The sequence below is a fragment of the Dunckerocampus dactyliophorus genome, chromosome 12 (assembly GCF_027744805.1).
Source record: "Dunckerocampus dactyliophorus isolate RoL2022-P2 chromosome 12, RoL_Ddac_1.1, whole genome shotgun sequence".
Lineage (NCBI taxonomy): Eukaryota > Metazoa > Chordata > Actinopteri > Syngnathiformes > Syngnathidae > Dunckerocampus > Dunckerocampus dactyliophorus.
The window spans coordinates 26619664-26643606 of NC_072830.1; the positions used below are offsets into that span (position 1 = coordinate 26619664).

Here is a 23943-nt window from a genome sequence, read left to right on the forward strand (position 1 = left end):
ATAGACACTTTGTTTACGAGTTTGCCTAGATATTATCCAAGTCGTTGTATTCAAATATTTTTCTGTTTATATTTGTTGTATAGAGACATATCAGGTCTTGAATGGTGACTTCACTGGTGAGATTATTCCAAAAATTACATATGACCTGTACTGTCTTGTCTCTTTTTACGATTGTTTTGGGCTCCCGAAATAAGGAGCGCCATCTTGTGGATAAACTATCATAGAGGCCGTCTTATTCTATATTTCTTTTATAAATGTACAATATGAATATTAAAATATAAAGTCGTGATGATTTGGACCCCACTGAAAAACGTTGGTGGGATTCGAAAAAGGCTTACTACAAAAGAAGACTGTCGTGATAAGGTTGAATAGTTTTTAGACTGGAGTAGTCATTAAGTGGCATTTTGAGTTGATTTTGGAGATAACACTTATGTCTATTGTGTCCATTGTCTAGATTGTTCTTTATTGCAGACTACACTATTACAGACTTTATTGCAGATTGCTAATTTGTTGGGGTTGAGTCATTTGAATTGCAACTGTCTACATCTGATGTCTGTTTGAAAATATTACATGGTATTTCAACTGACATGCATATAAAATTTGCGCAATTAAAAACATATAGGCTGTATGTACATATACCATACATACAGATGGAAGACACATGAGCTCATTATCCTGAAATAGGTTTCCAAATGTGAGGAAGGCCATATTTGGTTCTGAGGGAAGGCACACTATGCTACAGTTTGAAAAGCCCTGACTTAGATCAGTGAATTCAGTGAATACTTTATTCCAAGAGAAGAAAAATGCATAACTGTTAACGTTGCAATTAAAATGTATATTATGTACCCCTGGTTGCAGAGGTTTCGCAGGCCACTCACTACAGCGAGTGTTGAAACTCCTTGGAGTTAGAGGACTGCAGTCAAAGAAAGCCACCAAGAACATCCTTGAGGCCGCAGAAAAGGCCTCCCGGTGGCTGTGGATTCGTAGGGGGGCTCCATGGTGCGCTACTTGGACACAAGCCGGGGTCTGATCAATCCCGGTTGGGTCGCCCGGGCAAGGGTGTCTGATGATTAAAGACCCGAAACACCCTTTGACCCCGGGTTTATCACTGATGACGTGTCCAAGTATCACCGTGAGGTGTATTTAAATCTATAACGTTGCAATTAAAATGTATATTATGTACATTGGGTATTCAGTGTAAATACCCAGCGTTTTTTAAGATTGTTTTTCTGTAGCAACAAAGCCAAGCTTCTGACATCTTCTCCTAATTTTACAAATCCACCCAAAATATAAGTAAAATCTGGAACTTTATTTTTTTTTTTAGCTAGATTGAAATTTAAAGATCACAAGGCAATGAAAATGACCCAAATAAGTAAAAATTGGTGGCCGATATTGAACAGAGTAGACGTTCACCATCTACAAATAGCAGTAAGATTGTTCTTGCTTTATTAACTGCTGCTGACTGACTGAAGTAAAGGTTGCTCATGCTGTGGTTGTGGAGTAAAGTCAAAGGGTCTGCGGTTCTCAGCGTAGCCATAGAGTTTCCGCAAGGCCACACGAGCTGCCTCCTCCTCTGCTGCAACAAGTGTCTCGCCTGGACCCTGAGCTAGGAGCTTCTTATCACTGAATGGAGAAGAGATAAAGAGAAGAGATAAATAAAAACACAAAACACAATTTTAAGATACACAAATCAGACATACCTGTATAAACCAACAAAATACAGCGGCAACACGGTGCTGGACCCAGCAGACCTGATGAGGCGTGGCTCTGGAAGAGGAACATTCCTCTTATTTAGTTCCTCCACCAGAAGTCCCATAGGATTAACCACGGTCCACATATCAAATAGGTCTTTTCCAATCAGCTGGGAAACCAGGAAATCCTAAGAATGACGATACATAGGTGCATGAGTAGAGAAATAAATATGTAATATATAATTGAGGGCTCTGACCTCAATATGCGACACAACGATTAACTCTTACCCTGAGGAAATACCCAGTCCGCTCTGCTCCATTGCTTCCATGCAGTGCTTCAATCACTGCCATGAACGTAGAACGAAGCACATCATCTGGGACAGGAAATTCTGAACTCAAGGTTAGATCCTCGATGCCAAGATTTCTGGCTACGTAACTCACAAGGGCCACACTAGCGAGGTGACCCACAATACTCTCTACCCCTTCGGTTGGCAGGCTGGGGAAGCTGGCCCTGCACCAATCAGTTAGAAAGCGTTTCGTGAAGGCTTCTCCCTTTGCACTCAAATGAATGTTATCTTTGAGAGCAAGAGGTGTGACTGCTGAGTCCATGCCCAGCTCCTGTCTCCTTTTTTGTTCCGCCTGCAGGTAACAGGGATTAACAAAAGCTGTTTTCAGTAGCTCCAGGGAAAAGTTCTCATGTAGGCGGGTGCTGAAAGCCTGAACCTCAGCGTGATAATCCCAATTAGGCTTCTGAGATCTGAAAGAAATGCAGACATGAAGCTGATTAAAGTGTTGTATTTTTCCGAGCTATAGATAACGTGACAAACTAAACATAAGACACATGACCTTCATACCACGGCTTGGAATTTACTTTAAATGCATTGCACTGCATTTCTTCAAGAGTGCACATAGACTTTCCCCAAAAAAGGTGCATCATAATTATACTAACAAGCCAATAAGTTCGCTGCCAAATCTGAAAGAGATCCTGTACAAAACTGATTTAAAACATGTTTACGATAATAATAATACACAGTTAATTATGTCAATAAATGCTGAGTTTATGAATGAGCAAGTGTAACTAATGCCAAGACTGCCAAGTGCAATAGTAATACTAGTTCTTGATGAGATGTTTCTGACCGGCTCGCCTAGCTATCAATACACATTAGTGAAAATACATTGTCATATAATACCCTTCCCTAAATAATTAAACAACCAACAAACGATGTGATAATCCAAAACGTGGACAGCGCTTGAGGCGATCTCTAACAAACACTTTTTAGCATACGTCACCCTCACCTTGGTTTGGGCGGTGGAGGACCTTCAAGTTTTAGCTTTAATGCCATTAGATGTGTGTAGGCTCTCATCCAACGCTTCATCCCGCGGACCTGCATGGCTGTGACATTCCAACTTAAACGTTGGCTGCGTATTCCAACCGTCAATGCGCCACTTCTGAGGATAAACCCTGACGCCATGTTGGTACTTTGACAGGGGTGTGCGTCACTTAAACCAGTCCGGTTGGCAACAATCGACAACATCCGGTTTTCGTGGCGTTACCATATGAACACAAACACCATTAGTCATGGCTGCAACCTGCGTAACTGTTAACAGCCCAACTCAAATGTTGCAAGTGTAGCCCAAACGTCAACGCACGAGTTTTGAGGATAAGCCCTGACGACATGTTGCTACTTTGACATTGGTGTGCGTCCGTTAAACCAGTCCGGTAAGAAACAAGTGGCAATATCCGGTTGTCATAGCGTTACCATAAAAACCAAAACATCAAGAGTGATCCCAGAACTCGCGTAACTGTTACATTCCAATTAAAATGTTGCCAGTGCATTCCAAACGCCAACGCACTAATTTTGAGGATAGGCCATGGCGACATGTTGCTTGACAGGGATGTGCGTCATTAAACCGGTCCGATGAGAAACGTGACAACATCCGGATGTCGGAGCGTTACCATAGAAACAAAAACGCCAACTAACATTGAGCTATTGACCGATCGAGGAACAGCCGGTGAAGTCTCCCTTTTGGACCAGTGCTATTAAAAATAAACGTAAACACTTTTTTTTTTTTAACAATGTCGCTAGTTGAGGTCACTGAAACACTCAAAGAGAAAACTTCAACAGTTGTTCAAGTGGGCTGTGCAGATAGCCAAGAAACATCTGCTGAAGTTACCACAGCACAGGATGGACGTCAAGGAAAAAAAGAACACGGACAACACTCTGGGCCACGGATGACCAAGACATTTTTAAGGGACCACTGTAAGCAGAACAAACTCTATTCAACACCATGTCTGAATGACACCTTGTATCTGCATTACAAGGGTTTCACCACAATTGAAAACTTGGAGGAGTACACAGGACTCAAATGTCTATGGCTGGAAAGCAATGGTCTGCAAAAGATTGGAAACTTGGATGCACAAGTTGAGCTTCGCTGCTTGTTTCTTCAGCAGAACCTCATCCACAAGCTGGAAAACTTGGAAGCTCTAAAAAGGCTAAGCACTCTGAATGTCTCCAACAATTACATACACACCATAGAGAACATCTCCTGCCTTCCTGAACTTAGCACTCTACAGATGGCGCATAACAAACTCGCGGGAGTTGGGGACGTAGAACACTTGACTCAGTGTCCATCCATCAGTGTGTTGGATCTGTCTCACAACTTATTACAAGATCCTGAGATTCTTCCTGTGCTTGAAGCTATGCCGGAATTACGTGTCCTTACCCTGACGGGCAATGAAGTTGTGAAAAAGATCCCCAACTACAGAAAGACCCTGATTGTTCGCCTAAAGCAGCTTACCTTCCTTGATGACAGGCCTGTTTTCCCCAGAGACAGGGCATGTGCGGAGGCATGGGCACTTGGTGGGATTGAGGAGGAACGCAGGGAGAGGGAACAATGGAACACACGAGAAAGGAGGAAAATTCAGGAGGGCTTGGAGGCCTTGGCAGTGATTCGACAGAAAGCCCAGGAGAGACAGCGCTTGCAGGAGAAAATGGAGAGAGGTTAGCACTTTGTTACTCATACATTTGCATTGTTTCAACTTGCCAAAGTGTACATCGTACGACTACTTACAATATATATATACTGGTTAAGTTCACAACAACGGTCACACTTTTTATATACAGTGGGGTGGCAATTTACCTTCCCCCTCAGGCAGGGATATCCAAAGTGCGGTGGCTAGCAGTTAGTTGTTTATTGACCTGTGGCACATTATAGAAAATTAAACAAAAAACAAACCAAAACAAAACAACAAAATGGGAAAAATAGAACAAAAAAGCATGATGTGATAACAAAAGGCGGGAGTGTTGATACTAATTGTTGCTAATACTGATTGAATGTTGACACTAACTGCTAATAATAATTTGTCTTTAAATATTTTAAGCCTTTTTACAAAATAAAAATTATAAAAATATCAAAGGAGATAAAGTAAATCATTAGTAATAAGGAAAAAATAAGTTTGCAACATATTATTACATTGTATTGTGGCTCAATATAATTATTTTGTCGCTATCTCCTCATATAATGATGCAACGACCAAAAAAACACTTGTTGTCGCCAGTCTAGCCATACTCACATATCAGCACAAATTGATTTGTGGATTTATATATTGATCCGTGGTAGAGATAAAATTAAACAAAAAAAACAGCAATAATGGGAAAAACAAAGCAAAAAGGCACAATGTAGAGAGAGAAAGCTGAAATGTAGATAATTACTACTAATTGACTACTAATAACACAATAACTTTAAAAAATATTAAGTGGTCCCTCTTTCTATTGTGGTTCGCCTTTCACAAATTTGCTTTTTAGTGCTTCTTTTTATTATTATGCCGTTTCAGGCCGAGCCTGGCCTTTAAGAAAAAGTGCATTGTGGGAAGTTAAGTGTCTATCTGCACCGCCCATTGTTTTCTGCCTCCTGATTGGATGTAGACCAGTGTCAATCAATCTCTTTCGTGCTGTCCTGCTGTGTCATGGCTAGCTTGTAAATGAATCTTTGGTTTGAAGGGGGGGGGGGGACTGCAGCAATATGTTTTAACAAGGATACAAAAACGCTACAGTACAGTGGAATCGCGCCAGGACAAGAGAGAAATGTGAGAAAATGTTATTGCCAGTCTTGAGAAAAGTGTATAAAGTGTATGGTGAGGGGTTTTACAGCCTTAAAACACATATAATTGTAAAAAAATTAAGTTGGCTACTTCGCGGATTTCTCTTATTGTGGCCTTTTTTTTAGGAACCTAGCCTCTGCGATAAACGAGGGAACACTGTTTACAATAATATATAGATGGCAAACATACTATATTATTAAAGTGGTCTTCCGCAACCATTGATTTTTCAGTATGCGACAGTAATTAGAGGGAAAAAAATAGCAACAAATCACATTGCGTTGTACCTCAATCTACCCCTACTCACAAATAAACATAAAAATACTTAATATTTACTACATAGCAAGAGATTCAGTGCTTTTTACAGGTCAAAAGTCAGTGTTTTTGGTAGGCATGTACAGTAGTAAAGCCAGTTGCTGAATAGTTTATGTTGACCTCTAGTGGAAGCACCTACTTGTATATCAAAGCTCATTGGTAAAAATGTGAACAAATCATATGAACTCATACTAAAATGTTCATCTGTTAAGGAGTAGGAAGAAGCGGAGCAACCAGACACCCACGGATAACATTACAATTCTAATACTGTGGTCCGTTTCAGGTGAGACTTGCTTCAAACCAGAAGATTTTAATCGGGAAGCAGTTCCTGGGAAAATCCAGGGATTTGTGCAGGACACCTTGGATGCCCAGGAGGAGTTTATACAAAATCAAACAAGACAGCAGCCTTGCCATGGAGATTTAGAAGCAGAGAACCCCGATGATGAATTCTACAAAGAAATGTCAGAGGAAGATGATGGTAAACAGTCAGAGAGAGGTGAGGACCGTGTTCGAAGCCATGAAATAGCAGACAAGCAGCTTCCTTTGCCCACATGTGCTTCGTTTGAAGCATCACATGGTCCCGGGCCATTGGTGACTGAATTGGTGGACGCAGAGAAGCTGGAAACCATTCCTCTGACTCGCCCACTACTGGTTGATGATCTGCCTGATCTGGAGGATATGTCCTCTTCTGAACACGTGTTCAAACCAAACATAGAGGTCATCTCAGAGGATGGCAGTGACAGTGGGGTAGTCAGGAATCAGAGCATCAATTTGGAGCCAGATAAGTCGTTTTTGAGTGGCTGCAACAGGACAAGTCAAGTTCCTAACGATTTAGCATTGATATATCCAGAAGATAGAGATGTGCTTGACATGGATGCAAAATCCAAAACAAATCAAATGTGCTGTCCACCACACTGCCTGATTGAGGAGTTGGAATGATGATTCAAGTTCTTGGCATTATCCAGGTGCATCTCAATACATTAGCATATTGTGCAGTAGTTCAGTTCAGACTTATAGGTGGCAGTGGCCTATGAGGTAGAGCAGATTGTCCAGAAACCAGAGAGTTGGCGGTCTGAACGCTTCCTCCATCCCAGTCACTGCTGTTGTGTCCTTGGGCAAGATACGTCACCCACCTTGCTCCCAGTGGTGTATAAATGTGAATATTTCATGGTCGGAAAGGCCACTGGCACAAATTTGCAGCAGTTTGTCAGTCTAGGTGACCATCACTAGTGTGTTAAGGGCACAAACCAGTATTGGCTGTAAGTCATCAGCAAAATTATGAAATATGGTCTTAAAATATTTCACTGTCATCACTTTTTGCTGATGAATTACTGAAAATAACACTTTGAAATGTATTGAAATACACTCACAAGTCAATCTTCCACAAGACAGCTGAAGAAAACTTAAGGGGCTACTTTTGCTTTTATTCACCATTTATTATACATGCTAAAACTGGGTCAAGATAGTCTTAAATATTTCAATTGTTGGAGTCTCCAAAATACTTTTAAAAATCAAAATGTTGAACAGATGGAACAAATCACCAATTAAACTTTGCAAATAAATTTCATTTGGCCTGCCTGTTGATGCATTCACTCACCGCTGTGAAGGTTAGTGCCCCCAACCCCATCACAGCCCCTGGGCTACACTTTGGACATCCCTGATGAACGCTATACTTATCGTAAAACTCTAAATCAAAAACACATGACAAAAACACCATCATGGATATGTTGAACTTTATTTCTTTGGTATATAAATAAATTACCGCATTGCAGCAATTTGGGATTTCAGGACACCAAGCAGTGAACTTTTTAAAGCAAATTCTTCACAAGGCAACAAAGTATTTACGAGCAGCCAATTTGGTAACTCAAACATTAAGTGCATTTGTGCCCATCAATATTCCTCTCCTTCCTCCTCTTCATCACCCTCTATGGAGTCTACTCCAACCTCCTCGTAATCCTTCTCCAGAGCCGCCATGTCTTCTCTGGCCTCTGAGAACTCACCCTCCTCCATACCCTCACCTACGTACCAATGAACAAAGGCGCGCTTCGCAAACATGAGGTCAAACTTGTGGTCCAGTCGGGCCCAGGCCTCTGCAATGGCAGTGGTGTTGCTTAGCATGCACACGGCCCTCTGGACCTTGGCCAGATCTCCACCAGGAACCACAGTGGGTGGTTGATAGTTTATACCAACCTTAAATCCAGTGGGGCACCAGTCCACAAACTGGATGGTACGCTTAGTTTTAATGGAGACTATAGCTGCATTGACATCCTTGGGCACGACGTCGCCGCGGTACAGAAGGCAGCACGCCATGTACTTGCCATGTCGAGGGTCACATTTCACCATCTGATTGGCTGGCTCGAAACAGGCATTGGTGATTTCAGAAACTGTTAATTGCTCGTGGTATGCCTTCTCAGCAGAGATGACGGGGGCATAGGTGGCCAGTGGGAAGTGGATACGAGGATATGGCACCAAGTTGGTCTGGAACTCTGTCAGGTCAACATTGAGGGCACCGTCGAAGCGAAGGGAAGCAGTGATTGACGACACAATCTGACTAATTAATCGGTTTAAGTTAGTATAAGTAGGACGCTCTATGTCGAGATTCCTGCGGCAGATATCATAGATGGCTTCGTTATCGACCATAAAGGCACAGTCTGAGTGCTCTAAGGTGGTGTGTGTGGTCAGGATGGAGTTATAGGGCTCTACCACAGCAGTGGACACCTGCGGAGCTGGGTAGATTGAGAACTCCAACTTAGACTTCTTCCCGTAGTCGACAGACAGGCGCTCCATCAACAGGGAGGTGAAACCAGAACCGGTGCCACCACCAAAGCTATGGAACACCAGGAAGCCTTGAAGACCAGTGCACTGGTCAGCCTGACAACAAAGTCAGGGTTTAAAATGAGATACCTTAACAGAGGACATTAAAGAAGACATTTAAAAAAAAAAAAGTCACCAGTTTCCGGATTCTGTCCAGCACCAGGTCAATGATCTCTTTGCCAATTGTGTAGTGTCCACGGGCATAGTTGTTCGCCGCATCTTCCTTTCCAGTGATCAGCTGCTCAGGGTGGAACAGTTGGCGATATGTTCCTGTACGCACCTCATCTAAAAAGGAGAAACACCAAAATTAGTATTTTTCAATGTACATGACTGATGTTTTGTTTTTTTTTTTTTTTTTTTTACCAATGACCGTGGGCTCTAGGTCCACAAAAACTGCTCTGGGCACATGTTTTCCAGCTCCAGTCTCACTGAAAAAAGTGTTGAAGGAATCATCTCCTCCCCCGATTGTTTTATCACTGGGCATCTGCCCATCAGGCTGAATTCCATGTTCCAGACAGTAGAGCTCCCAGCAGGCATTTCCTATCTGGACACCTGCCTGGCCAACGTGCACAGAGATACACTCACGCTGTGGGAGAAAAAAAAAGTGAATATGGCAAGGTTGTCAGACTGTTTTATTTTAAATTTGAATCAACTCGTACATAAAACAAATGTGGAGTAAAAGCAGGACTAGACTTAGAAAGTCATGTGTTCCACATCTAGGGGGCTCTTTATGCATGACGAGTTCCACATCTAGGGGGCTCTTTATGCATGACGAGTTAAAAGACAGGACTGTCTGTTAACATCCGCCTTCAGAAAAACAAGTCCACATACGCCAAAAAGACATATTTGATGTCTGCACAAAACTCAACAGCTACCACGTAGGCACAATAATCAAAGTCGAGCGTGCTTTTCATTGTTCCTTACTGAACCAAATACATTGAGCCACAATTATATGCATAATACATGTCAAGTAAAACACTTTAGAATAGATCAAACAACATGATGGAGTCATGATGAATCAATGGACTTCATTAAAAAAATGTAAAAAAAAGTCGTAAAGCCATTAAAAACTTTTTTTTACCAGATGTATCTGCATCAAACGTAAATTGACCATACTCACCATGATTCCTAAAACACAACCTTTTCGGGGAAGAACAGAAGAACGTAGCAAATCCGGCCAGACAGCGATGCAGTCAGTCACGCTAAAAATGTCTGAAACTTTCCGGCTGTGGCCTTTTAAATATAGGAAGGCGGAAGTCAGCTGCTAAACTGATTGGTTGAATGTCACATGATCGAACATCCTCTCTGATCCAACGAGGTGTTTTATCTTTACTCATATAGACACCGATTATATATAGAGATTTTTTTCATATTACTGCTTTTTAGTTTGGCTTTACAAATCTACCTTTGAATCATGTCATCATAACAATTTGTTTTTGAAAAGACAATGTGTTCACATTGAAAAGCACCCATTGTGTGAGTTAACTGAATCAATCCATAACACAGAAACATCATTGTTATAGGCGGTTGTAATAAACTTAAGCACGTTTTATTTTTTAAACACAAAATAATCTCTACATAAATATGTAACTTAATTGCACACATACACATCAGAGCTTTATGTTCTTACTTTGGTAAGCCAAGCTGTACTTTATTCATGAATGAATGACACATATTTACAAGTCATGCTTATTAGCATTGCTTGAGGTTTATATTTAAAATCAAAACATGACAGAGGAAAACTAACAAATACACGAGTAAAAAAAACAACAAAAACTGTACATGGATTAAATAAACCAAAGAAAAAAATGAGTGCGTGCAATAGTCTATGGTTGTTCCTTAGATGGCCTTAGAGTGCAGCATCAATAATATATCACACAAAGTGCACGACGGATATTATGTTTTGTTGGGATAATACAAAGATGTGCTTTAACGTCTCAACCACACCCAGGTGTTGACCAGCCAGAAAGCTACAGTGACCGAGTATAGGATCATCTCCCGTTTTGCTCGTTCTTTACTCTCCTCTTCGAGAAGTTGGAGTCTTCGATTCAACTTGATGAGCTGCAAATGAAAAAAGTACACATTTGGTCAGTCACAGTTGTTGCCAGATAAAACACAAACATAAAACACAGTTAATATTATAGCCAAAATCTGACCTGTCGTCGAAGTGTTGCTGCATCCACAACAGTCATGTCATCAGAGCCCCCATCCAGAGAGGCTTCATATGTTGACAATGCCATCCTTAAATGGGAGTAAAACAATGACATCTATTAAGTTTTCACATAACTCGCATAAAATACTGGTAGTGTACTTCAAGGCTAAATTCCATCTCTTGGCCTCAGTAGGTAGTTAGGTAGCTTGGTAGGATAGAGTGAGTAAAAGAAAAGAAGAATAAAATGACGACTTAAGTGCTACTGGATTTTACCTGGATTCATTCAGGGGGTTGGAGCTTGAAGCTGACCCCCCTCGCAGTGATGGTTTTCTACAGGAGGTGAGGAAATACGGGTTTGGGAAAAAGGGGAAAAATAAGAGATAGAAGTCGCAAGTAGCATAGTGCTATAAACATGCACAAACAAAGGGGATATCCTTTGCCACAAGGGCCAATTCATCCAATACAAATGAAATATGCTTTCAAAACTGGTAACGATTGTGAAGTTTTAATCCAAGAACGAGATGAGAAGGCCTTTAACCCGCTTTGTTGTTTTTCCTGATATGTATGATGTGTATTTGTTTGACTTGAAACACTTTGAGACTCTGACCACTTATGATGGTCGTAATAGGACTACAAATGTTTTGTATTTGTTAAGTGAACTCTGATTTTGGTATTAAAAGACATAGTAATCATATGGTTAGTATAAGTTATGTTATGTAAACTTTAGGCCTGTCAAGATAATCGATTAATCGATGTTATGTAAACTCTAGGCCTGTCAAAATAATCGATTAATCTAACTATAAAGAAAAGGAAGTCGGTCATTTTGCTGGCCTCAATAAATTGACATGTGCATGCGTGCTTGTTCTCATGGGGCAGGGAGCTCGCACGGGAAGAGTGTGTGGAAATATTTCCCCAGCGGCCCGCTCATTCACAGCGGCATGTCCTCACAAACACCAACCAGCCCTCTCCTGAACTGAAGATGTGAGGCAAAAAAAGTCGGTGAAAAAAAACTTTGATACTCTTACTAGCCACCGAGCATGAGCTCACGTACAGCTATAACCAGCATAACCTAGCTGGGTTACGTTGGTTTAGCGGAGCATGCTAATGGGGCTGGGGCTGTGTGTGTGTGTGTGTGTGCCACTGAGGCTGTACGAGTTGTGCTTTAGTGCTTCTTAATGTAACCCAGCGTTTTAGATTGGCCGCTGACTTCGTGCAAATTGTGTGTGAAATAGGGGCAACAACAACGGCTTCAAGAGGCACTCAATAGCTATCTCACATAGCCATGGTCAAAACACATTTTCAACACACATCACACTTCTGACCTTCAAAATAAGAGCGACACACATCCTGTCTAACAGTGGTAATAAAATATGAGTATCATAAAAATAGCTTATTACATTTGCATCTGCAGTTTTATTTAAAATCTCTTGACATTCCAATTACAATATTAAATACTCTTGACGAATACTCTTAATGAAAAAGGGTCTCAAAAAATGTTGTCAGTAATAACGATTATCGACAATAATTTGTAGTACAATTATTGTCCAGCAAAATATGTTATCATGACAGGCCTATTAAACTTTTACTATTAATACGGTTAGTATAAGTTACAGTATGTTATGTAAACTTTTCCAATTAGCTCAAGGACTACGAGGCTATTCTCAAAAATTGGTTGTCCTAGAATATCTTTAACCACAAGGTGCAACCCTCTAATTATTGGACCAATTCTGCATTTTGTTTTTTTAAAAATAACTTAAGCCAGAGGTTCCACAAGTGTAGAGCTATGACTTAGGGGTAGGGATGCCGACTGATATTAGCATCAAAATCAGAAATTGGTTCATATTGGTGGTTTTTCAGCTCATAACGATTTCGATGCGCAAGTGATGTTGTCCTCCACACAGCAACAAGAACACCAGCTCAGTATGTCTGCGGTGTGGAATTACTTCCAAGTTTTCCTTCAAATTGTAAATACGCAATTTGCAATGATTGTGTCGCGACCCTCAAGAGGAGAAGCGGTATAAAAAATGGATGGAGGATGGTGTTGTGCCGTGACAGAGGAGTATGGCGTCTTCCTTAATACTTGTACTCTAACGTCACAACTCAGAAAAAAAATCACTGAGTCACAGGCGACTAGCATGCCTGCTGCAAAACAATATGCGACAGAAGACGTGCTGACTGAGAGCAGTTTATAATAATCACTGATTGTATTGGTCCACAGTTTCATACTTTGCACTTTACTGTTCTTACATGGAAGTGCTCGTCTTATTTTGCACAGTACAGTGTTTATTTGTGACATCACAGCTTTTTTAAACCACAGATTTATTTATGACATCAGTAAAAGAAACAACATGTGTTCATTTGTTACACGAGATGTGACCTGACATGAGTTTGAGGGAAGAGCTGCTGCCAATATTAGCATCGCTTTATATCGGTATTGGTAATGAAGCGCTAGACAACACCAGTACATCAGATATATCGGTAAGTTAGCCAATATCGAGCGGCTCTAACTGTGGGGGTGGGGGCATGTCAAAGATGAGAATAGCAATTGTGTTAACTTCCAAAGCAAAGAAGCATGCAGAATAGGCCCTCAACAGCTCACTAACACAGAGGACGACCTTGCAAAACTGGTGCATCAGGGTCATAACAGAAAATGCCGCCATTCCACCTCTGCTATGGCTCTAATGCTACTTCCATCAACCTCCAGAAAATTGTCGGGTTGACTTTGTCTCCCTATTGTGTGTTGGTGCTGTTCCACACAACATTGATCTGGGGAAAAAAACAACTTTTAAGGGCAGCGTGAAGGGGTCTAATAGTAAATGAGGGAGGCTGCATTTTTGCACAACATGTTTTTTGTGAGCAGGTAGGGATTAAATAGGTCAGGATACTGTGAATTACATTTTTTTTCTACCCATTTTCAAGTCGCAAATGCTCTAGATTAGGGTCCAATTTCAAGTGTCGGTGAGAGGAATAAGGAGTCGACTGGTGTAATTTCCTCGCAACAATGCTATCACACAGTGTGACTGGGGGGTGGCAAAAATGTTTAGGAACCTCTGACTTAGATCGGTAGACGTACAAAAATATTTTTTCCTATCTGGCAACTCAGAATTCATCATCGAGTGAGCTCGACTGCTAAAGAAACGCCAACTGACTTCAAAGTTTAACAAACTCTCTTCTCATGGCCGTATGAGAGATTGTGGCAATTGAGAGGTCACCTGCGAGGGTTTTCATCCAAGATCTCAAGGACCTGCTGGTAGGCCCGACGGGTAGTGGACTGGAGGAAAGCTAAAACACCACTAGCGCTGTACAGGTTGTGTTCTTCTTCAGCCACAGTGGGAGGGGAGCGGGGGTGAAGAGTGGCTTGAGGGGACGGTGTTGCACTGCTCGGACGCAACCATTGAGAGCAGCCAATTTAGAAAAAATGAAAAGGAATGGGACAGATGAAGAGAGAAGGGAACAAGGGAGCAGAGGGATAGAAATAAGGAGAAGGAACTATCCCCAAATTTGTAAATGTTGCAAATGAATAGTGCTTGATTGCTCCACAAGGCTGGAGAAGGATTTAGCGACACATAAAGCAAAAAACCAAGCAGAAACAGCTATGGGAAAGAGACAAAACGTAAAAGGCCCGAACAAATTATTCACATCATCTTTACTGTAGAACCTTTCACATGCCTCATTCAATGTAAAGACAGCAAAACAGCCAACAGTGTGTCGTTTTAGCAACTGCACCACAAAGAGCCCATACAAATGTACAACCACTAACAAAAAGCAGAAGCTACAACGAGCTGTAAAAAGAGACAAAAAAAGATAAAATAGGTTATGTGTAATGTCTTATTTGCACATGTTTTCATATTAATTAGTAGTAATTAATATTAAGTGTTAATTGAGTCATGACCGAATGCAAATACAGATGCTAACAAGCTGGGACTAAAGATAACCATCTCTCACAAAAAAAAGATAAAAGCGTAGAAAAGAGCAGTAAAAAGACGCAGCATGCAGAGGATAAGACCAATCTAGTACCACTTCCTGTGTGGCTGAACATATACTCACGAAGAATCGCTATGCATCAGTTGGCTGCTATGACGAACGGCTGCATTCTCACTAGCTGAGCGCTCTCGCCTCAATCGCCCTTGGGGCCGCAGCTATGAGAAATAATGACAACTCATTTATCCTTTGCAGAGATTTACAGGAATTACTGATTATTTTATTTAGGGACTTTCCATACTGTAATGGAACAGCATTGATTGCTTTATCACTCACCACGGCTTCACTTTCTGGAGTTGCTCTTTGCTCCTCCTCCAAGAAGTCGAGAGGCCGTTCACTGAGTGTGAGTACTCTGGGCGGTGTCTTCAGGGACAAAGCTTCTAATGGTGTCGACTGGATTAAATCTAGGTCTCTCGGCCTTGGGAACTGAGTGTCAGCACTGTCTCCTGATATAAGATTAAAGCATGACAGAATACTGTAAGAGCAATTCATATAACTGTCAAATAAATTCACAACATTTATGAAGCTTCGCAGCAAATTAAAACAGTTCTTACATTTACACACAGCCACCAAAAACAATCAGATTAAAGTGGACATTAATAAGTACACTGACCTGAGATAAGAATTCTTTCTGGAACCTGCATGATTACACTGTGCGGAATTTGCTGTGGGCCAATACTGGTGTCCTCCTGTGCTTGTGGAGCCACTCTGAGCATCTCAGGGATCCGCATCCTCTGGCTGATTCCCTCCGTGTACTCCAGGTCATAGTGGATACGGTTAATCTCTGCCATCTCGGCAATGGGGGACGGGAATGTTGCACCACTCATTTGGCTGCACAATAATAAGGTCACTTTATTGACGAATTTGTCATGCCGCATATAAACTGACTCACCATAATAAATACATACACTACGAATGGTGTGGTATGGCTTGTGTTCATGCTTGTATTTTTGTCAGCGGACCAGATAATGCTCTGAGTTAAGCATATGCACAAAGTCCCTCTTGACGGAGTATATCTGGCACTGAGATGTGCTGCAAGGAGACGGCGTTTCAGATGACTTCTGTACATTTTACTGTTATTTCGTTTATGATTTTCCTGCAGCTTTCTGGTGGGTGTTATACATCACTTGCTTACTGTACAGTTGCCTTTGGTGACATCATGCCAAGTGTTTTCTACATTTGCCTCACTCAGAACTAGAGCACGCTGGCAGGCGGACCGGGCCTCAGCTCTCAAGGGGTCCCGGTCCCCATGTTTGGTCCGGTCCTTTTTGCTCTTGAATGATGTTCACACTTGATCAAACGAGTTAGTTTCAACCAGACCAAAAATGACAAGTGTGAACACACTCTGAGAGCCCATGGGTGCCATTCAAGATGTAAAAAACACATTTTAAAAAAATCACATGCTGATAACCCATGACTTTGTAGACACAGGAAGAATGGAATGGAGTAGCAGTGCAGTGCAGTACACGTATATGTAAAATTCAGCTACATTTCTTGATATCGTAAACACCTGTAAACAATTTTCATGCAATAAAACAAATCTACATGGAAATGAGCGTTTTATTTTTCATGGTTGTCAAGTATTGCACCTCTCAAGTCATGGGTCTTCTCGTTAGCACAAGTCGCTACAATAGCGGTCACCCTCAAACTTGTCGAAACTAGCATACACGAGTATTTGCAACAAATGTTGATTCAATGGACGCTCTGTACTGTTGTGTGGTAAATGTTTGGAGCATCTGACATTGAGAAAAACATTTGACGAGTTTTATTTTTGCGTACCCGACCAGCTAGCATTAGCGTCGCTGGTAGAGTTGGAGCTTGTTTCTCACCTTGTGTTCTCTTTCTGAAGGTAGCCGCGTCAACGGAAATGTCTCTAATCGGATCTCCAGTGGCAAAGAAAATGCTTTAATTTTACCCTTAATAGAGACAAGTGAAGAAGAAGAATTGTAAAAGGCGGGAGCTGTCAAAGCTGTTATTATCAGAGAGGAACCTCCTCTCATCCGCGTCTGTGCTCAGTAAGACAGGAAAGTGCATAATTTCACAGGAAGTGACGTCATTGAGACGACCGCTCAAATTAAAAGCAGAAACGTTTTTTTTTTTTACCGTCAAAGTTTTACGTATAAACTCACTGACTGAACATTTAATACACTTGCACAATAGTATGATACCACATTTTTCGAACGCGCACTGTTAGAATATAATTCAGCGAATCTATATGTAATGTTTTATTGAAGGATACATTACAATATAGGGGAGTAATATTTGTCTTAACAATAAAAACAAATGTATTCACATGACGACATGTAACAATGTGTCTCGACTTACGTTTTTGTAGTGAAGTTGCATTCCTGTACAAAGTAACGGACCGAGGAAAACCTGTTACTATAGCTTATAAATTTGACTTTATTTTCTCATAATTATGCATGAAACACCTGTGAACATGGTTAAAGTCAAAATTTCCAGACGTTAGGAGAGCAAGCCCCTGTGTGACTGTGGGTGGTGCGTTCAGGCGCCGCCACTAAAACCTGTTGACATCAGAAGTCGACCTTCATCTTCTCAAGTCGGGACCTCAGTGCGGACTTGCTTGCACCACCTTTGAAGAGTCATGTCAGGAGGTTCTTCATTTGATGGACCTCGAGACTTCACAGCGACTTTTTGATTATATATCCGCTTCCTAACTGGTAGAAAATATGTTCACAGACTTTGTAATTTTGTGTGTGATTTTATTCGATGCCTTGCACCTCGGTTCATCGTTGGAATTACGTCTTGGCATGTAAGTACACAGCTTTAAAACCTAATGCATTGCATATATAATGTATATTACTCAATATACATTTGCTTAATTTGAGGAATTATTTTTCTTTCTCTTTTAGTTGAGCCAATGTACACTAGGGGTCGCATTTTAAATGATAGGCTGTTGTATATGTATTGATTTTTTTTCTCCATCAGACGCCTTAAAAAATAAATAGTCTCCTGGGCTAGGCTTGATTGTAAGTAAAGCAAAATCCCTTCCTATAATTAACTTGAGGCTGTTTTGAATTGGAGCCAGATGGACTAAGTTAGGGATAGTTCACAACCATTGACTGCTCATGATAATGCTTACTACTTTGGCAGTGCAAACCAGTCTGTGCACATGAGCAGGCATGGACTGAACATAATATTTAGAGGGGTTTTTTTTTTAATTAAAGGTTATGGAGTCCATTTTGTCTGTATCTGAATGAAGGACATTGCACTTTGAAGAGAGTTTTAATTAAATTGCAAAATGCATAGGAGCATGTGTAGGTTTATGTCTAATCGACCTCACAGTTCTCTTTTGCGAACAGGATCAACTAACAGGCTTAGATTTTAAACGTTTTTATTTGATCTGTCTGTCTTTGTCTGTATTGCTGGTGCTTCATGTGCACAGGCCTAATGTTTGCGCTGACCGGGAGATGTCTATTTTGGTGGCCCCTCAGCCTTGTGTTCAGGCTTTTACGCGCATGATGAAAGTGTGGAGGCAGGGCTGCACAGGCCACAGATGGTGTATGGGTTACGAGAGGAGGTGAGATCAACTCTACTTTCTCCACCAATGCATAATTTGTCATCTTCATGGTCAAATGTAACCATTATTACCTTGTGAAGGACATTTGACAGACCTTCTCCTCCATAGGACAACTTACTTCACAACATACAGACAGGTGTACAGGACAGATGTCCATAGAGTTTTTAAGTGTTGCCCTGGCTGGACTCAAAGGGATGGAGAATCAGGCTGTCTGCATAGTGAGTATTAGCATTTTAATATCAGACTGTTATGCATAGAGGGCAGGTTTTGACATGTGTTTTCCAGCTAGCAGTTACACAAGTAAACTATAAATTCCCTACAGTCAAAGATGTTCATTATATGCCATTCCTTCAGGGGTATGCAGTGCCAATATGTGTTTTAATGGAGGTCGATGTGCAGAGAATGGAGACGACATCTGCCATTGTCCAGAAGGCTTCAAAGGGACAAGATGCCAGTATGGTAAGTTACTATGTAATGGTAATTGTCATGGTTTAGTTTATTTTGAACATGCACACAGAGTGACAGTACATTGAAGTACATCACATGTTTAAAAGGAATAAGAAGTAGATTTCTTTTAATCCAACACTTAATCCAGCCATATAGTTTGTTCACTTTCTGTGTTCAGATTGTAGCAGTATAACAATTCATTTAATAGTAAAAAAAAAACAGGACAAATGTGGGAAATAATGAAGTTAATAGCGTTTGCAGATAGCCCTAGAGTAATATACACAACTGCCAAAAAAGTTCAGGATATTCAGCTTTAATGTGCATTTAGAAGTTTAGAGAAGGTCAAATTAAATTGTGCAATTGTGCAATTAAAAGTGCATTTTACATTCACACTGAATAATATGATCGGCAAATAATTGCAAACTTTTTGTAAGTACTATAAATAAAGCAATAAATAAAGGAATAAAAGTTGACAAAAATATTGTTGGGTAATTAAAAAGTGCAGGATATATGATAAATAATACCGTAAATGAATAATTAGAAATGACAACTTGAAGGCTTCATTATGCTACTGACAGTATCTTGATCCTGTTATAGCTCTTTGGCGGGGACTGAGCTCGTGACTTGCAATTCTCTGCCAAAATGACAGGGACTTTTTTTTTTCCCCGAGAGCGCTAACTATTTAGCTTCCTGTGTAGTAGTAGTGAACAATGGCGACTGAAGCAACATGCAGATTGTTGTTGAAGGTGGAACTGATTCATGTGGAACATCAGTCACTTTTATTATACATGTTGCTCATATCATATTCATATAACTGCTCATATTTGTGTAGTGCATATTTGTTTGCTGAGACGCTCCTCAATTAGCGCCATTGTTTACTTCGTTTTGGTGGACTTTTTGGCGCTTTCGCGAGGGGGGAAAAAAGAAATGATTTACTGTACTAATAAAAAGCCAACCAACCACAGCTGTGTGATCTGAGTCATCATTGACGCAAGGTTAGAATTTTTTGGAGGTGCATGTCAATCCAGCCCGCCGAGTGTTTGGAAGCATCTGGTGGGCCGGATTCAAAGTATTTATTCTTAACTTTTAACATACAAGCTGGCAACATGACTTGCAAGTAGTCAGAGTCAATCTGAGACAACCTTTTAACGGCTTAAGTAGCTTTTCACATGCAGTGATCCAGACAACTACCTCACCCACGATGCCAAGCAAACACAAGCCAACACAACTTAATCTACCCACTGCGCTGTCTGGGAAGTAAAAAAGGAGAGATGGTCACATACTCTTTAATAGTCAATGTTTTATCATTGAGAGTTCATATTGTTCATCACACATCCTTTATTCTTGTACATTCCGGGTGTGTCTTATCAGTAAAAAAAAAACCCTGTAAAACCCTGTTTGTACGCTCGAATGTTGGTGCCCTTTAGGCAGCTGGAGGAATTTGCTGCATACAGTCCCTTCAATAGTAAGTACAGGCATACAACTCTAATTACCTAAATAAGTCACATGACTTTTCCACTTTTGGATGTTGGTCATTATTTGGACAGCATTGCTTAGTCAGTATGTGAACTTCTTAATAGGCCAAATGTGTTTCTGAAGCATCACTTGTATATACGCTCAGGACGTCTGCTTTGACTTTGCTTGTAGCTTTGATTACGAGGATGCTCTGTTGGGTCTCTTTGCAGTTAAAGGTGGTAGAAGTTCTCTTTTGGGCCAGTGGCTCACTTTGAAGCTTCTGGTTTAACTGTTAAGACTTTCTGCTAGTAAAATGTACAGTGGTTGAGCAAGTCAAAGCCAGGCTGTATTTTCTTACGCACTCTAATAATCTGGAGGGTTTTTGGGGGCTAGTTAGTGACTGTAACCCCACCCCCCCCCTCCATGCAGCGCGTGAACATGCAAGTTAACGATTATTACGCTAACTATACTCTACAAGTCTTTTAATTTATCAACGCTCAACATTGCACAACTTTGACATATTAACACTTATCCATTTAAAAAATAAATCAATTGGAGCAGCAACTTTCTTTTTTCATGTTACATTTTCATGAAATATTTCCAAATGCTGTATCTTGTTGTGACAACTGGATGGGTGTTTTGTGGCGGACTTTTAATTGTTATAATAAAACAAATTTATTGTAGTTGAATGATGCCTCGGAGTGTTTATTCCTCCAGCAAATGTTGTAATATAAGCAGACTGACGGGCTGAGTACTCACACAGGGACTCCTGTGACATTTGCATCTGCTAACATTGGACTAATTAGTAATTTTTCATATTTATTCCTGGTGCTTGCCTCAAAAAGTATTCAGCTGAAAATCTTTCTCGCTTATAGATGAATTATATCATCTGTGAATGCTCTTTTTTTCAATTTTTTTCCCCATGACCCCTGGGGAACCTCGTAGGTTCTCAATAAATGGTGACGCCATCTTCGAATGAGTTAAACAGTGAAACAGTGGCATTTTCATAGCCGATTTTAAGCTGAAAACTTGGACATTGAGTTGGCCTGAGTTTAGCCTAACTTACCATGGTGATACAGCTGCTTTAAAATAGAGCGACCTTCGCTGACCACACCAGTCCGGCTTTCCACTCAACACAGCTTTCTAACCCACTGAACTCGCTTTGCAGAATGCTGGTTGCTACCTCCCACATGTTGACAAACACACAAGTAAACGCACACACTGCAGAGACCCTCAGTTTCTGAGGAAGGCCCTGCCTCTGTCTGTAAAAACTGACCATGCGCTTGCTACGACATGTCACAAGCACGTGTCGTTTGTTCGAGGCAGATGTCCGCTGTGTGTGATTTGACCTCAACTATTTGCTTTTCACATGTTGGAGTGACAAATTGGATCAGAAAGAGACAGTTTCTTCTTCACACCTCTTCTGGTTGCATTCCACCTCAGTGACAAAGCACTTCATGCTTTTCTGTAACGATAACATGTTTTTCCTTCTCTCACTTCTCGAGACAGATTTATGCTCCCTTCTGCAAAAGTCATCATAGAAGGAATGATTTTGCTATACTCTTTCTCAGCAAGTGGTTGCAAGAAATACAGTAGTTATGAACAAAACTTTGTAATAAAAAAACTTTAAATTCTCTTATTCTATCAAATTTGCAGTTTTCTGCTGTTACATTGCTGCTGTCATTTTCTTATCCTAGATTATACAAGATTAGAGCACATTAAATACATTACAAGCCTTCTTTGCTGGATGTTTTAACGCCGGCTACAAGAAAATAATTTCACACCACCTATCATGGGATAAAATAACGGTGGGAGAATGTATTATTTCGATTGAGGTTCCGTGGAATTGTCACACAGTCACTGTAATGTGTTTGCATACCCCTCAGAAAGGAGGCACAGTAGTTGCGCTCCTGGCTCCTGGTTCCCCCGCTTTTCAGCACTCACAATATATTGGCCACTTCCCATTACTCTCTGCCAAGTTGTGTTATTCATGCCCACGGTGATTACACTGTTGTTGACTGTGAATGACTGGCCAACGTATTTGAGACTTTGTTGCAGTAACATTGCACATCACAATTAAAAATTATTAGACGCTGCATTGGTCTGTTGTGGTGAAGAGGGAGCTGAGCCGAAAGGCAAAGCTCTCAATTTACCGGTCCATGTACGTTCCTACCCTCACCTATGGTCATGAACTTTGGGTAGTGACCGAAACGACAAGATTGCGCGTACAAGCGGCCGAAATGATGTTTTATCAGTTATTTCTTGAATTCAGTTGTGTTTCTCACCTTAAGTCTCTATTTTTTTTAGCACGGCTGTAGAAATAACCCAAAATGGAGCCAAAGAAAGTTGCAAGTGCCAGCATTTGATAAAGACGGCAAGAAACACTTGTGCATTCAAGAAGTAACTCGTGGCAAAAAAACAAATGTGGCGTCCGTGTTGATTCCGCTGCCACATTGTGTCTTTGGCAAAAACATGTCTGCAGTGAATGTAAAAGTAACTTTAAATGTTAATTTATCTGGTAAAATGTACGCAAACCGAGGCAAAATTTTGGTGAAAATTTGCACCGTGAATCGAAAAACACACTAACTGGGACATATACTAGCTGAGGTTCCACTGTGTGTTAAATTGTGATTTGCAGTGGTAGTTATATGACTTGTATGTTAGCTCCTTAATACCTTAATACTTAGATTGCCTCCCATAGTCTCACCTCTCATCCCAATCATGTCTGGACAGGACTGATTTACAATGCTACTAAATCAAACACACCTGCTGTTTATATGCAGTGTGTATGTACACAGCAACCTGTCCTAAGCATGCACATACTCATTTTCCAGGAATTAAATCAGAATGTAATGACAGTTAAAGGCATACTCAAAGAAATAGTAGTGAACAACTGGCAATGCCGGAATAAGACCGCAACTGGTGTAAAAATTGCATGCCGATCTTTAATATTTCCTAAAGGAGTTAAAACCACAACACAATCCCTGGGGCAGTTACAGTATGTTGTGATTCATAAATGAGAAGTTTCCAATTCATGTCGGTCAGATATTTCAGAATAAATCCTCTGATTGGAGAATGAATGTTCTCTCAAGAGCATAGAAAACAGGAATATCGGACCCTGATCTCAAGGGTCTTATGTGATGCAAAGTGACAGCATCCACATGGCTTTGATCACTGCAATCCTCTTTTGTGTTTCTTCAAATCCACTTCAAACCACTACTTGGGCAGCATTTTGTACGGAAAACTTTGTGTTGTGCAAATGTCACAATCTTCATAGCCATTGCTTTTTAGAATTTCAGTGAATGAATTTCTCACTGGTGTTCTCTGTTTCGTATATACAGTTAACCAGTGGTGTGCAGTCAGGGCCAGCAAGACTGTCTCTGCTGGCCTGACCATTACCAGAAGCACTGACCTACGTTTAGGCACATTTACTGTTGTATTTGTTCCA

At 40.8% G+C, this 23943-nt stretch overlaps 5 protein-coding genes across 9 annotated transcripts in view; 2 read left to right on the plus strand and 3 right to left on the minus strand.

The window, feature by feature from the left end:
- Positions 1–801: 801 nt before the first annotated feature.
- On the minus strand, positions 802–3237 carry mrpl44 (mitochondrial ribosomal protein L44). Its single transcript, XM_054794747.1, has 4 exons — positions 2988–3237; positions 1980–2448; positions 1701–1879; positions 802–1623 (listed from the first exon to the last, which is right to left on the minus strand). Exons 1-4 carry the CDS (start codon positions 3224–3226, stop codon positions 1449–1451), a joined length of 1062 nt encoding a protein of 353 aa, XP_054650722.1. The 5' UTR covers positions 3227–3237; the 3' UTR covers positions 802–1448.
- A 438-nt stretch (positions 3238–3675) lies between these two features.
- Positions 3676–7629, plus strand: dnaaf1 (dynein axonemal assembly factor 1). The gene is made up of 2 exons (XM_054794575.1): positions 3676–4693; positions 6389–7629. The coding sequence occupies exons 1-2, from the start codon at positions 3769–3771 to the stop codon at positions 7042–7044; spliced, it is 1581 nt and encodes a 526-aa protein (XP_054650550.1). The 5' UTR covers positions 3676–3768; the 3' UTR covers positions 7045–7629.
- Positions 7559–10168, minus strand: LOC129191333 (tubulin alpha chain-like). The gene is made up of 4 exons (XM_054794576.1): positions 10040–10168; positions 9283–9505; positions 9056–9204; positions 7559–8976 (listed from the first exon to the last, which is right to left on the minus strand). The coding sequence occupies exons 1-4, from the start codon at positions 10040–10042 to the stop codon at positions 7996–7998; spliced, it is 1356 nt and encodes a 451-aa protein (XP_054650551.1). The 5' UTR covers positions 10043–10168; the 3' UTR covers positions 7559–7995.
- Positions 10169–10525: 357 nt separating this feature from the next.
- Positions 10526–17068, minus strand: mffa (mitochondrial fission factor a). Of its 3 annotated transcripts, XM_054794578.1 has the most exons (8): positions 16882–17068; positions 15666–15883; positions 15329–15498; positions 15119–15210; positions 14284–14448; positions 11345–11401; positions 11076–11160; positions 10526–10980 (listed from the first exon to the last, which is right to left on the minus strand). In XM_054794578.1, exons 2-8 carry the CDS (start codon positions 15877–15879, stop codon positions 10849–10851), a joined length of 915 nt encoding a protein of 304 aa, XP_054650553.1. In that variant the 5' UTR covers positions 15880–15883; positions 16882–17068; the 3' UTR covers positions 10526–10848. The 3 variants fall into 3 exon arrangements, with proteins under 3 accessions (XP_054650553.1, XP_054650554.1, XP_054650555.1); XM_054794579.1 differs by lacking the exon at positions 14284–14448 and having other exon boundaries at positions 10539–10980; XM_054794580.1 differs by lacking the exons at positions 11345–11401; positions 14284–14448 and having other exon boundaries at positions 10545–10980.
- Positions 17069–17634: 566 nt separating this feature from the next.
- The window catches only part of megf6 (multiple EGF like domains 6), a 53728-nt gene continuing 47419 nt past the window's right edge, over positions 17635–23943 (plus strand). The window contains exons 1-4 of one of the 3 annotated variants that reach the window (XM_054795170.1): positions 17635–17825; positions 18459–18593; positions 18702–18811; positions 18948–19052. In XM_054795170.1, the coding sequence (XP_054651145.1) occupies positions 17743–17825; positions 18459–18593; positions 18702–18811; positions 18948–19052 (433 nt within the window). In that variant the 5' untranslated portion in view covers positions 17635–17742. Of the gene's footprint in view, positions 17826–18458; positions 18594–18673; positions 18812–18947; positions 19053–23943 lie in introns of those variants that run through there. The other 2 variants (XM_054795171.1, XM_054795172.1) reach the window with 2 other exon arrangements.